This window comes from Carcharhinus amblyrhynchos, chromosome 32, assembly GCF_965287045.1.
Source record: "Carcharhinus amblyrhynchos chromosome 32, sCarAmb.v2.hapA, whole genome shotgun sequence".
NCBI lineage: Eukaryota > Metazoa > Chordata > Chondrichthyes > Carcharhiniformes > Carcharhinidae > Carcharhinus > Carcharhinus amblyrhynchos.
The window spans coordinates 11,012,965-11,027,907 of record NC_137355.1 but is presented as its reverse complement, the minus strand read 5'-3'; the positions used below and the strand labels follow the sequence as shown (position 1 = coordinate 11,027,907).

The 14,943-nt window shown below is 45.6% G+C and overlaps 1 protein-coding gene and 1 long non-coding RNA gene across 2 annotated transcripts in view; one reads left to right on the top strand and one right to left on the bottom strand.

Moving 5' to 3' along the window:
* The window catches only part of LOC145360718 (RNA-binding protein with multiple splicing 2), a 120,297-nt gene extending 110,242 nt beyond the window's left edge, over positions 1–10,055 (bottom strand). The window contains exon 1 of the mRNA XM_080216095.1: positions 9,928–10,055. Within this exon, the coding sequence (XP_080072221.1) occupies positions 9,928–9,975 (48 nt within the window). The 5' untranslated portion in view covers positions 9,976–10,055. The remainder of the gene's footprint in view (positions 1–9,927) is intronic.
* Positions 10,056–10,153: 98 nt separating this feature from the next.
* LOC145360719 (uncharacterized) overlaps positions 10,154–14,943 on the top strand; it is a 41,122-nt gene continuing 36,332 nt past the window's right edge. The window contains exon 1 of the long non-coding RNA XR_013889765.1: positions 10,154–10,237. This is a non-coding gene — a long non-coding RNA (uncharacterized LOC145360719). The remainder of the gene's footprint in view (positions 10,238–14,943) is intronic.

Here is a 14,943-nt window from a genome sequence, read left to right as displayed (position 1 = left end):
GGATAGGGCCTGGGTAAGAGTGAGTGCAGACTCAATGGGCTGAATGGTCTCCTTACACTGCAGGGATTCTACAATTAGATGCAGACCAGCCTCCCATCCATTGACCGTCAACATTTCCCACTGCCTCGGCAAAGCAGCCAGCATAACCAAGGACCCGACACACCCTACTGTCCGTTGGGGAAAAGATACAAAATCTGAGGTCACATACCAACCAACTCAAGAACGACTTCTTCCCTGCTGCCAGACTTTTGAATGGACCTACCTCATTAAGTTGATCTTTCTCAACACCCCAACTATGACTAACACTACATTCTGCATTCTCCTTTCCTTCTCTAAGGAAATGTTTTGTCTGTATAGTACACAAGAAACAATACTTTTTACCTGCATACTAATACATGGGACAATAATAAGTCACATCGAAGACTGATCCAATGCTGGACACAATCTTCTGTTGCAAAAGCAAGAGTTACGAAGGGAAATTTTCACCCTGTTCCTCATTCCCCTTGACTTACAGTCAGATTGCAATTTTAAAAACCATTCCTCCCAGCAACTGGTGCAGACTCCCAGAGCAGGGGCTGCTAAATGCCTGCCCAAGGCATTTCTTCAGGCAGCAGAACAGACCCGAACACTAACGCACGAACTGTTTCCTGCTGGTACAAGCCAGGTTGGAACCTTTCCAGGTCCGTACCGGCCCAGGACACAAGTGGATTTCTGGAATTCCACAATCCAATCCAGCAAAAAGGACTCACGTCCATCACCCGAACCTCACGGAAGGAGAAAAATGTCATCTCTCTTGTGCCCAAGTTAAAATTTCTCTGCCTTTTACAGCCCAATGTGAAAAAATCTCTCCAAGTCTAAGAGAAACTGGCTATATACACTTGCTGTGCAGGTCTCCCTAACCCACTGACCCTGGGAGTGGGGTCTTGGAGATGGCTTCCAGTTGCCAACATGAGTCTCAGCTGTGCACTCACCTGACAACTTACACAAAAGTTTAGTGTCACAAGTAGGCTTACATTAACACTGCAATGAAGTTACTGCAAAAGTCCAAATCACACATCTGTTCGTGAATGGAGAATTTAGTACAGCCGAGGCACCCCACCAGCACGGTTTTTTCCCCAGATTGGGGGTGGAAACTGGAGCACTCGGAGGAAACCCATGCAGGCATGGGGAGAACATGCAGTCAGCAACTCAAGCCAGAATCAAACCCAGGTCCCTGGCGTTGCAGTAACCACTGTGCCACACCAAGTTATGGCAAAATGCTCAAATTCTGAGCACGACAGATAATCAGCACTCTTTGGGACACAAATGGTTACAGCACAAGAGGCCACTCGGCCCACTATGTCCGTGCTGGCTTGCTGAAGACCCACTCCACCTTTGCACCCCCACCTCAAATACCAGGATTAAAATTTTCTTCCATCTACATAATAGGCATTCTAGATTTTAGGCATCAAAAAGGGCTATTCCTCATGCCTTTCATTAATTTCCTTAAAATCAGAGACGTTCCACAGAGGAGTCATACTGGACTTGAAATGTTAAGTTTATTATTGTGCAAGCCTACTTGTGACAACACTGAAATTACTGTAAAATTCCCCTCATCGCCACACTCCAGTGTCCATTTGGGTACACCAAGGGAGAATTTAGCATGGCTGATGCACCCTAACTGGCACATCTTTCGGACCATGGGAAGAAAACGGAGCACCTGGAGGAAACCCATACAGACATGGGGAGAATGTGCAGGCTCCGCACAGTGACCCAAGCTGGGAATCACACCTGGGTCCCTGGCGCTGAGAGATAGCAGTGCTAACCAGCCTCTCCACAAATGCTGCAAAACATGCTGAGTTTTTTTCCAGTTCCGTTCCCATAGAATCCCTACTGTGCAGGGAGCAGCCATTTGGCCCATTGATTCTGCACCGACTCTCCAAAGGAGCATCCCACCCCCTCTGCACATTTAGTACAGCCAATCCACCTAACCTACACACCTTCTGGACACGGAGGCAATTTAGCATGGCCAATCCACCTAACTATCTGCACACTCCAACCCTCGGATTTATCCCCCAATGGGAACAGTTTCTTCCCGTTGTTCTAATCTTGCTGTGTATAACTGAAGTTCAGACCGTTAACAATTTGCATGCTTTCCCCACACCTTTACATTCATTCCCAAAGTGTGGCACCCAGAAATACACCAGAAGCCAGACCAGTCTTCCCTATAACCTCACCACCTTACTTGTAAACTCTGCACTCTGCTGTAATAACCACGCTTTCAACCAGACTGGCTGTCTTCAGTGGTTTATACACATGTACACCCAGGTCTCAGTTCAGACTTGGCCCATTGAGCCTGCACTGACTATCCAACGGGGATCTTACCCATGCCCTATCCCTGTACTCCAACCCCACTAATCCCCCTCACCTGTTTCGAGATACTTGACCCTGGCCAATCCACCCAACCTGCACATCAGAGTGTGGTAGGCAGCTGGAGCACACCCACAGACTCCCCCCATTCCTGTACTGATCGTACTGTTTATTTTCAGACACAGTCTCTCCACATTTTTCCACACCAAAATGAATCACTGCATTCAACTTGTCAAACTATTGGGTCTTTTTGAAGTTCTACATTATCTTCCCTTTGGCTCACATTGCTTCCAAGTTTTGTATTGTCCGCAAGATTAGTGACCAAGGTCTAGGTCACTAATATACATCAGAAAAGAAAGGCTTCTGTCACCCCTCTACAAGTACTCATCCAGCCAAAAACATCACCAGTTTTATATTCAGCTAATTCTGTTGCCGCAGTCCCATTTCAGTAACCTTGCTGTCAGTCAAACGACATGTATCAAATCCCTTTTGGAAGCCCACATACACCACATCAACCCTCTTATCCCAGCTCCAGCAAGTTAAACATCTTTCCCTTCAATCCATGCTGACTTTTCAGGTGGCACGGTAGTTAGCACAGCTGCCTCAACACCAAGGTCTCAGGTCCAATTCCAGCCTCGGGTTCACTGTGTGGAGTTTGCACATTCTCCCCAAGTCTGCATGGGTTTCCTCCAGGTGCTCCAGTTTCCTCCTAGTCCAAACATGTAGGGGTTATGTGGATTGGCCATGCTAAAAATTGCCCCTCGAGTTGGGGGATTAGCAGGGTAAATGTGTGCAGTGACAGCAATAGGCCCTGGCTGGGATTGTGGTTGGTACAGACTTGATGGGCCAAATGGCCTACTTCTGCACAGTAGGAATTCTATAATTTTCCTTAATTAACCCACATTTGCCCAAAAGACTTAATTTTGTCCCAAATTCTCATTTCCAGAAGCTTCCCCATAACATTAAACTGACTGGCCTGTTGTTGCCGGGTGTATAGTTCTAACCCGTTTTTTGAAAAAGATTATTTATTTTTAAATTATCACAAGTAGGCTTACATTAACACTGCAATGAAGTTAGTGTGAAAATCCCCTAGTTGCCATACTCCTGTTCGGGTACACTGAGGGAGAATTTAGCACGGCCAATGCACCTAACCCGCACGTCTTTTGGACTGTGGGAGGAAACTGGAGCACCTGGAGGAAACCCATGCAGACACAGGGAGAATGTGCAGATTCCGTACAGACAGTGACCCAAGCCAGGAATCGAAGCCAGGTCCCTGGCGCTACGAGGTAGTAGTACTAACCATTGTGTTGCCAGAAGCAATCCCCCCACCCCACCCAAGTCCAAGGAGGATTCAGAAAGTACAGCCGGTGTCTCTGCAAATTTTCACACTCTCAATATCCTTAAGGATGAATCACAGTGTTGGGGTCTTATCCCATTTTAAGTACAGCCTGTCCAATATCTCCTCAGCAATTATAAACCTATACACAATGTTCAGATTAGATCTTGGCCAGCACTGCATCTTGTCCCATGTCAGAGACAGATGCAAAGTATTCATTTAATACATCAGCTATATTCTCTCCCTTCCATGCACAAATCTCCTATTCAGTGCTGAATCAGCCCCCTCACTTTTTAAACCACTGTCTCTCTATTTAACTATAGAAGACTAATTGCCTTTTAGCTGCCAGGCTGGTTCATATTCTTAGCTTTCCTTCTTGCCCATTTCCCCATTGAACCTGCTTACCCCCCCTAGTTCTCAAGTTGTATTGTTCACCTGACAGTGGTTAGCACTGCTGCCTCACCAGGGACTCAGGTTCAATTCTGGCTTTGGGTGACTGTGTAGAGTTAGCATGTTCCCCCATGTCTGTGTGGGTTTCCTCTGGGTGCTCCAGTTTCCTCCAACAGTCTGAAAGGACATGCCAGTTAGATACATTGACCATGCTAAATTGACCCTTAGTGTCAGGGGATCAGCAGGTTAACTACATGGGGTTACGGGGATAGGGCCTGGGTGGGATAATTGTCAGTGCAGGCTTGATGGGCCAAATGGCCTCGTTCTGCACTGTAGGGATTCGATGATATATTTTACAGCTTCATTTCAATCTTTCATCCAGGGAGCCCCTAATTTCTTTGCCCTGTCTTCCCACTGAAAATACCTCGCTTGTGCTCGAATGCACCCACCTCAAAGCACAGCCCATTGCTCAGGGACCATTCTGTCAACTAAGTGACTCCAATGGTTCTGTTCCAGATTCCAGTCAAGTTGGCCTTCCCCCATCCCACAGTTAATTCTTATTCCACAACGTTCCTTTTTAATCATCCCCCAGCCAACCTAAACCTCATGATTGTCTGCCAAATGTAGGTTTGGAGGAGCAGGGGAAATTAGCCTTGGTGAACATGCAGAGAAGAGGGGCTGGTAAAGAGTATCGGAGTTGGTGTGTACACAACAGGCCAAATGGCCGTATTGTAGGGATTCTATGGTTAACAATCCACTAGCTCCATATCATTCAGGGCCACATCTTTGATGGGCTGGAAATGCACTGCTGTAGAAAATTCACAAGGAACTTTTGTCCCCCCTCCAACCAACCTTCACACAACTAAAAATGTGTCACCTAGTCTGTAGTCAGCAAATTAAAGTTCCTCATTATAACTATTTGTTCAAAGTTTATTTATTAGCGTCACAAGTAGGTTTTACATTAACACAGTAATAAAGTTACTGTGAAAATCCCCTAGTCGCCACACTCTGGCACCTGTTCGGGTACACTGAGGGAGAATTCAGCACAGCCAAATGCACCCTAACCAGCACATCTTTCAGACTGTGGGAGGAAACCGGAGCACCCGGAGGAAACCCACGCAGACACGGAGAATGTGCAGACTCCGCACAGACAGCAACCTAAGCCGGGAATCGAACCCTGGTCGCTGGCGTTGAGACCGCTGTGCTAACTCCTGGCGCCCCACCTTCCTGCCCTATCACTGCCTAGTGTTCCAAAGGAAGAACGTGCACTTTATTTATTCCTCTTACACATCTAACACTGCTGCCGCATAACACCAGGGACCCAGGTTCGATTCCCGACTTGGGTTTCTGCATGTACTCCGTGTCCGCACGGGTTTCCTCCCACAGTCCAAAGACGTACTGGTCAGGCGCACTGGCTGTGCTAAATTCTCCCCTCAGCGAACCCGAACTGGCACCAGAGCGTGGCAACTAGGGGATTTTTCTAAACTTTATTGTAGTGTTAGTATGAGCCTACTTACAAATAAATTAAACAGGCTCATGGTGTGTGGGGCTGGGAGAGACTTTTGTAATCTCCAGAATCTAATGGAGAATTTGAAGTCATAATTCCTTGCCTTCTCCCGCACATCTTCCCACAAAGACATTGACCGCAGTTCAGTTGCGGTCCAACTTCTGAATAGGTGCATTTTGCCAGAGAACCGGCCTCAGTTCCCCCAAGGAACTGAAGCCACTCTGCCTCAAACCACACACACACACAGGTCCTCCTCACTTTTCTTGCTAGTGTGCCCCAGAGATTACCACCTACGTGTCTGACACGCGTAGAGCTCAGCGAAAGCTAGTATCCTATCACTGTGTATATTGGAGATTCACGTTTAAACTTGGGTTACTAACTCCAGCGAGGCCTTCAGAGAAGGGGAAAAAAAAAGGATAGTAAGGGAAGCATTTTTAAGTGCATACGTTAGAGAGCCATCTGTAGAGGCAGTCACTGAAAGAGGTCCCCTAGGGAACAACAAGTCTGGCTGTTTGCTAATGAAATTCCATTGGATTGTGTTCTCCTCCCAGTATTACTGTTACAATGCAGCTGTACTTCCAGCAGGAGTTTATAAACTCTTTGCGGAATATTCTCTCCTAGGCCCAAGTGAAGAGGAATCTTCCATACCTGCCCTGGGAACAGCACAGAGAGGGTGCACTGTTGTATAGATTCCTCGAACCCGCATGTGGAGTTCCACACATCTTTAGAAGAGAAAATAAGACGCGGATAGGTGACATAGAAGGAGCCCCCACCACATCCATGGACTGTGGGAGGAAACTGGAGCACCTGGATGACATTTTTGAACAGCAGAGGCAGGTACAATTGGCTTCAGTTTACACGAAGTGGGGGTCACAACACAGTCCCCAGGACAACATGGAGTGGGATCAGGGGGAAGGTTGCTTGATGTCCTCCAACAATTTGTCGGTTCTGGCCTGCGGAGTAGGCCAGCCATAAACCATGAACTTGCTGCAACCCAAATGAATCAAATAGTCCCTAAAACTGCAGGAGGCCATTCAGCCCACCAAGTCTGCACTGACCACAATTCCATCCAGGCCCACAACCCCCATGCATTTACCCTAGCTAGTTACTCTGGCACTAAGAGGCAATTTAGCACAGCCAATCCACCTAACCCATACATCTTTGAGAAAGAAAATAGACCGGGATAGGTCATAGAGAAGGAGCCCCCCTCCACATCTTGCGACTGTGGGAGGAAACTGGAGCACCTGGATGAAACCTACACGGAAATGGGGAGAATGTGCAGACTCCATACAGACAGTGATCGGAGCTGGGAATCGAACTTGAGTCCCTGGTGTTGAGGCAGCAGTGCTAACCACTGATATTAAGCATATTTGCGATGCCAAAAGTTTCAGAAACTGTTACAAACATTGGTCAACTTGTCCAGAGTACTTGGAATGGGGTAACAATGCAAGCTTGACTACCTCTAGTTAAAGTTTATTAGGGTCATAAATAGGCTTACAATAACACTGCAATAAAGTTACTGTGAAAATCCCCAGTTGCCATTGCACTGCTACCTCAACACCAGGGACCCAGGTTTGGTCACCGGCTTGGGTCACTGTCTGTGCGGAGTCTGCACGTTCTCTCCAGGTCTGCGTGGGTTTCCTCCCACAGCCCAAAAAACACGCCGGAAAGGTGCATTTATCATGCTAAATTCTTCTTCAGTGTACCCAAACAGATGCTGGAGTGTGGCGTTTAGGAGATTTTCACAGTAACTTCATTAACACTGAAAAGTCACTCCACTTGGTGAAGAACAAACAAGCTTTGAGGGAGAATTTAGCATGGCCAACGTGTCTAACCAACACGTCTTTTGGACTATGGGAGGAAACCCACACAGACATGGGGAGAACATGCAGACTCCGTGCGGTGACCCAAGCCGGAACTGAACCGCGGTCCCTGGTGCTGTGAGGCAGCAGTATTTAACCACTGACCTACATACTGGGACAAAAGTTTTCACCACCCCAAGACAAATTCCTCTCCCTCTACAAGAGAGCGTTGTTTAAAGATTTGATCTAGATTTAGCTTTCCACACAAATGGTTAAGTCATTATTTTGACAATTCATGTATCCAGTCGCCAACTAATTGGGATAGACATTAGGGACAGACTGGAGATGCAAAGTTTTTTGCTGTTTAAAATAAAGCTTCCGTATTTTGTTTTAATGGCATTAACCGGAATCAAATTGGAGAATTTAAAAAGCAACAGTACAAAGAAAGCAAACAGAATGACAACACAGTGGTTAGCACTACTGCCTCTCAGCACCAGGTTCGATTCCCAACTTGGGTCACTGTGTGGAGTCTGCACATCCTCCCCATATCTGCATGGGTGCTCCAGTTTCCCCTACACACAGTCCAAAAGATGCGCTGGTTAAGTGCATTGAAGGACAATTTAGCACGGCCACTGTACCCGAACAGGCGCCAGAGCGTGGCGACGAGGCGATTTTCACAGTAACTCCATTGCAGTGTTAACGCAAGCCTATTTGAGACACTAAAACTTTGAAACTTCAGCAGGAGGGTTGATAACCACTAAGCAAATTCAAGAAAAACGCACACGAACGAGGAGGAAGATTTCTTTTCTTGCAGAGCGAGTTACTTGGGGTGGGAGCAAGGTTCATGAGAGAGAATTGGAAAGGAGGAGGGGGAGATGTGGGATGGGTTGAAAAGAGCAAGAGTGTGGGACTAATTGGATAGCTTCCAGGGCTAGCACGGGCCGAATGGGCTCCTCCTGGGCTGTATAATTCTATGAATTGGGGGGGGGGACCAAAATTGGCTTCATTACAAAATTCTGCCCCTTGTCCTTGTAACTATTCCTCTTTCCCTCAACCCCCAGAGGCGAGGAATTATGACTTTGAATTCCGATCATATTCTGAAGATGCAACAACTGGCAGATTACAAGATTTGTCTCTTCCAGCCACACAAACCACGCGAAAATAGCTTGTGTTGTGTGTCGATGCAGGATACTTTTAAAGACAGGAAGTTATCGCACTTCACATTGTTTCAGCTGCTGCCTTAACTCGAACGGGATAACTCCCAGCCCACTTCTCTCCTCCATCCATTGACTTGTCTCCAAGTTTAGAAAGTGGCATTTTGCAGCCTGGAATGGAGAGAGACTGCTTTGGCCTGGGTTAAGCGGTTTGACACGTCTTTTTTTTTGGAAAAGATGAATCAAGCTTCAGCAACACTTCCTAAACAGGGACAACAAGCATTGCAACCGGCATTCTAGCGAGTTGTTAAATGTCCCTTGTGGACATCTGGATTGCAAGAATCACTTGTCTCTCCAAGCTACAAGACTCAACCCCCGAGAACCCAGCACACAAAAACTGTGGTGCTGTTGCTGCTGGCCCCCTCTTTTAAAGGAAGACTTATCCCCAAGAACAAAATGATTCAGAGCAGGAGTAAACTCACGGTGTAGGGGACAGACAGAGAGCGCGTTAACTCAGAACAACATGTAGCTTAACTGCCCCCATCGCTGTGTGTCTGAATGCAAGTCACAGCTTTAGTTGGTACCTGCAAGTCACAGCGTTTAGACTCTCAACTGCATATCCCTTAACTGGCCACATCCTTCCCTCCAGATATAAAAAAAATCCAAACACCTTCCCTATTAATAGGTAACAAAATACTTTTTAAACAGTGTTGGGGGTTAGAATCTAACTGGAGTGTCCTAGTAAGTGGAACTTAAAATAAGGACTCTCCCCCACTTCCAAAATACATACACAATCTCCTTAATAGATAATAAGACTTTTAAAACAGGGTTAAGGGTTAGAATGGTAATTGGCATCTTCGAAAAAGTGGAAATCCCCAAAAATTTGGATTTGAGGATTCACCTTCCTCTCCCAAAACACACACACACACACACAGTATTCCTATTACTAGATAGTACAATAAGGACTTTTAAAGTGGGGGTAGCGAGGTTAACAGACCACATCCCTCCAGACAAATTTAAAGATATTCAAAAAACAGCTTGCCTAATAAATAGTTCAAAATATAAAAAAAAGGCTTTGAAAACAAGGTTAATGGTGATTGGGAGTCTCCTAGACAGTGGAACTTTACAAGAAGTATTACAAGAAGTATTACAGGATTTAACCCCCCCAAACACACACACACATCACTACTTATAGAATTCCAGTAGATATTTAAGAGAGAGTCTCCAAGAACAAAAAAAATCTAAGCCATCTAAAGTTTTCCAAGCTGGAACATTACATTTAAAAAACACAACACTGCCAGAGAGAATGCAGCAAGCGCTGAAATCGGCAAGAGATTTCCCCCCTCTCTCTGAAATGTAACCAGCCCCCCTTCCCTCTTTTATTCTTACCTCTTCTTCGTTATTGTTGTTATTGGGCTCATCACTTTTCGTACTCATGGTTCAGGCTCCCTCCTCTCGTAGGGGGGGGCGAAGAGGGGGTGGGGTGGGGTGGGGTGGGGGGGGTTGTTGAGATCGTTTGCCCCTCCAAGTAGGCGAGAGAGAGTAGTGGTGGCGGGGTGGGGGGGAAACAGCTCCTTCTCCGAGGGACTAAAGTCTTTCTCTTCCCTCTCTCCCTCTCCCTCCTCCTCCTCCTCCGGTGGCGAGAGGAGAGTCAGTTGTGATGCCCAAGACGGAACGAGAGGTGACAAGTCCTGGTGAGGTTAGTGCTGGAGTTTTTGTATTTTTTTTTGCAAAACAAAAAGGGTGCTGAGAAAAAGAGAGGGGGGGGGTGGAATTATGTTGTTCCCTTAACACAAAAAAAAATCAACACCATACAAAATTAAAAAAATGCTTTTTTTAAAAAAAAGAAAAGGGGCAACGCAAATTAAAAGGAGGGCTGGAAGTGTTGGGAGTGCATTGGAGGTGCGCGGTGTAGATTGGAGAGGGGAGAAGTGGCTACTTTATTTTCTCTGGAGCCTGGTTTTCTTTAGCACACGTCAATCTGATTCACGTGTCCCTCAGATTAAAAGAAAAACAAAAGCGGGTGGGGGGGGGGGCGTGAAGAGGCTGGTGAACTGCCTTGGACAAGGTGTGTGTGTGTAGGGTGGAGGTGGGGAGGAGGAGAAGGAGGAGGAGTGAGGCAATCAAGTCTGATCCCCAGCAAAGCTCCGGTCCAATTTGGTGGTGATTTGGGACACAGAGCAGGATCTGAGATATAACAATGTACTCCAGCTGGCAAGCAATCCAAAATCTCCTGCGTCATGGTCTCCATTGGAAACCTCAGCTCCAATCAGCTTCCTCTCTCTCAATTAAAAAAAAAGTTAACTTTGATGTGCTTTCAGACTGAACTTTCTCCCACCCCCCCCCTCCTCAACTCAATCTTTCTCACATAGACCCAGCCAGGCAGCTAATTTTTTTTTTGCAGAGAGATTGTGTCTCCGGTTGGGGACTGAGGTTTAACTCTTTGGATGCCTCTCTTTTTATCTGTTCCTTTCTATTCGTGTCGCAAGTAGGCTGACATTGACACTGTGATGGAGTTGCTTGCGGTGAGGTTACTGTGAAAATCTCCCAGTTGCCTGAGAGACTGGGGGTACAGTGGTTAGCGCGGCTGCCTCACACCACCAGGGACCTGGGTTAGATTCAGGGTTTGCGGCACTGAGTTTGCACGTTCTCCCTGTGTCTGCATGGGTTTCCTCCAGGTGTGACGAGGGATTGAACAGTTTGGGCTCATACTTATGCTGTAGGGTGGCACAACGGTTAGCACTGCTGCCTTACAGCAGCAGGGACCCAGGTTCGATTCCAATCTTGTGTCACTGTCTGTGCAGAGTCTGCACGTTCTCCCCACGTCTGCGTGGGTTTCCTCCGCGTATGAGGAGAGATTGAACAGTTTGGGCTTATACCATAGGGTGGCACAGTGGTTAGCACTGTTTCTTACAACAGCAGGGACCCGGGTTCGGTTCCGAGTTTGGGTCAGTGTGTATGGAGTTTGCACGTTCTCCCCATGTCTGCGTGGGTTTCCTCCGCGTATGAGCAGAGATTGAACAGTTTGGGCTTATACTATAGGGTGGCACAGTGGTTAGCACAGCAGCAGGGACCCAGGTTCAATTCCCATCTTATGTCACTGTCTGTGTGGAGTCTGCACATTCTCCCCGTATCTCAGTGGGTTTCCTCCAGGTGTTGTGGTTTCCTCCCATAGTCTGAAAGATGTGCTGGTTAGGTGCATTAACCATGCTAAATTGTCCCTCAGTGTAACCCAAACAGATGCCAGAGTGTGGAGACTGGGAGATTTTCACAGTAACTTCATTGCAGAGTTAATGTAAGCCTACTTGTGACTAATAAATAAACTTTAGGGAGAATTTAGCCAGCAAGTCTTTGGGATTTCTGCATATATATGAGATTGCAAATTGTTCCCCTCTACCCGCAGACCGTAACTCTTGGGAATATTGTCATCTCCCCCCCCACCTTCTCTCTGGGGGTAACATGAAGGTAAACAAGCTGGAGGGGAGAGGACAGAATGTTCACTTCTGGTGTCAGTGTGTTAACCCTACAGCACAAACCCTTCCACGCATTGTTATTCCCATGGGACTGCGGGAAAATATCATAAGATAATCATACATTGAGAATGTCCAGATGCACAAAACTCTTCACTGGTGTCAAAGACTGTCCAAGGGATACTTTTCAATAAACACATCAAGTTCTAAAGGTATGTTCCATTTTCGTGATTATTCAGTTCTGTAGATACACCCAGTTAAAATTAAAGTTTATTTATTAGTCATAACTAGGCATACGTTAACACTGCAATGAAGTGAAATTTTCCGAGTCGCCACACTCCGGCACCTGTTTGAGTCAATGCGTCTAACCAGCGCGTCTTTCATGCTGTGGGAGGAACACAGAGCACCCAGAGGAAACCCACACAGACACGGGGAGACTTCTATCAATACAAAGAACAAAGAAAATTACAGCACAGGAAAAGGCCCTTTGGCCCTCCAAGCCTGCGCTCATCTAAAACCCCCTACCCTTCTGGGGACCGTATCCTTCTATTCCCATCCTATATATGTATTTAATACATTCAGTTCTATAGACAGATTCAGTTCATTCGCTATGTTCAGTTCAGTAGATGCATTCAGTTCTATATACACATCCAGTTCCATAGACACATTCAGTTCCTTTGATACATTCAGTTCTATCAACAGATGCAGTTCTATAGATATATTCAGTTCTAAATACACATTCATAAGAACATAAGAAATAGGAGCAGGAGTAGGCCATCTGGCCCCTCGAGCCTGCCCCGCCATTCAATAAGATCATGGCTGATCTGTCGTGGCTCAGTTCCAAATTCCCGCCCTCTCCCCATAACCCTTAATCCCCTCTCTTATCAAAAACCCATCAACCCGCGTCTTAAAAATATTTAGCGAGGCAGCCTCCACCACTTCAACGGGCAGAGAATTCCAGAGATTCGCCACCCTTTGAGTGAAGAAGTTCCTCCTCAACTCCGTTCTAAACCACCCCCCCTTTATCTTGAGGCTGTGCCCCCTAGTCCTACTGTCCTTTCTGAGCGGGAAGAGTCTCTCCACCTCTATCCTATCCATCCCATTCATCATCTTATACGTCTCAATGAGATCTCCCCTCATTCTTCTAAACTCTAATGAGTACAAGCCTAGTTTATTCAGCCTCTCCTCATAGCTCAAGCCCCTCAACTCCAGCATCAGCCTAGTAAACCTCCTCTGCACTCCCCCCAAGGCCAAAATATCCTTGCGTAAGTATGGCGCCCAAAACTGCACACAGTACTCCAGCTGCGGCCTCACCAATGCCCTATAGAGCTGCAGCAAGACCTCCCTACTTTTATATTCAATCCCCCTCGCTATGAAGGCCAGCATCCCATTCGCCTTCCTGACCACCTGCTGTACCTGCAAGCTGGGTTTTTGCGACTCATGCACAAGGCCCCCGAGGTCCCTCTGCACCGTCGCCTGCTGCAGTTTTTCTCCACGTAAGTAATAATCCTTCCTACCATTATTCCTACCAAAGTGGACCACCTCGCACTTGCCAACATTAAATTCCATTTGCCAGTTCCTGGCCCATTTGCCCAGCCTATCTAGATCCTTCTGCAGACTCTCCACACCCTCCGCGCAATTTGCCTTTCCACCAATCTTGGTGTCATCAGCAAATTTCGACACCATACACTCGGTTCCCTCCTCCAGATCATCTATATAAATGGCAAATAGCTTTCAGGTCTATATACACATTCAACTCTATAGACACATTCAGTTCTGTAGATGCATTCAATTCTATAGACACATTCAATTCTATAGACACATTCAATTCTATAGACACATTCAGTTCTATAGACACATTCAGTTCTATAAATTCATTCAGTTCTATATATACATTAATACCTATACACACATTCAGTTCTATAGATACATGCAGTTCTACAGACACATTCAATTCTATTGGAACATTCAGTTCCCTCGGCACATTCAATTCTGTAAATACATTCAGTTCTATAGAAATATTTAGTTCTATATACTCATTCAATTGTAAAGGTACTGTCAGTCTATAGATACATTGATTTCTAGAAACTTTTGATTGTATAGACACATTCAGTTCTATTGACACAGTCTGAGAGTTCATTCAGTTCTATACATTCATTCAGTTTTATGGATACATTCATTTCTAGAAACATTCAGTTATATTGACACATTCAGTTCTATAGAAATATTCAGTTCTATAGACACATTCTGGTCTAGAGACACATTCAGTTCAATAGATTCATTCAGTTCTAGAGACACATTCAGTTCTAGAGACACATTCAGTTCTAGAGACACATTCTGGTCTAGAGACACATTCTGGTCTAGAGACACATTCTGGTCTAGAGACACATTCTGGTCTAGAGACACATTCGGTTCTAGAGACACATTCGGTTCTAGAGACACATTTGGTTCTAGAGACACATTCAGTTCTAGAGACACATTCAGTTCTATAGATTCATTCAGTTTTATAGAAACATTCAGCTCTGTAGGCACATTCAATTCTATAGATAAATTCAGTCTAGACACATTCAGTTCATTAGACGCATCAGTTCTTTTGATACACTCAGTTCTGTAGATAAATTCAGTTCTATAGATGTATTCCTTTCTATAGACACATTCAGTTCAATTCAATACCTTTAGTTTTATAGACATATTCAGTTCTATGGACACATTCAGTTCTATAGATACATTTATTCCTTTAGATACATCCAGTTCTTTAGAAACATTCAAATTATAGATACATTCAGTTCTATAGACACATTCAGTTCAATGCATATATGCAGTCCTATAGATACATTCAGTTTTATAGACATATTCAGTTCTAGAGATACATTCACTTTGATAGAGAGTTTCAGTTGCATTGCAGTCTCCTGAAATCTGTCCTGTCGCCATTTTG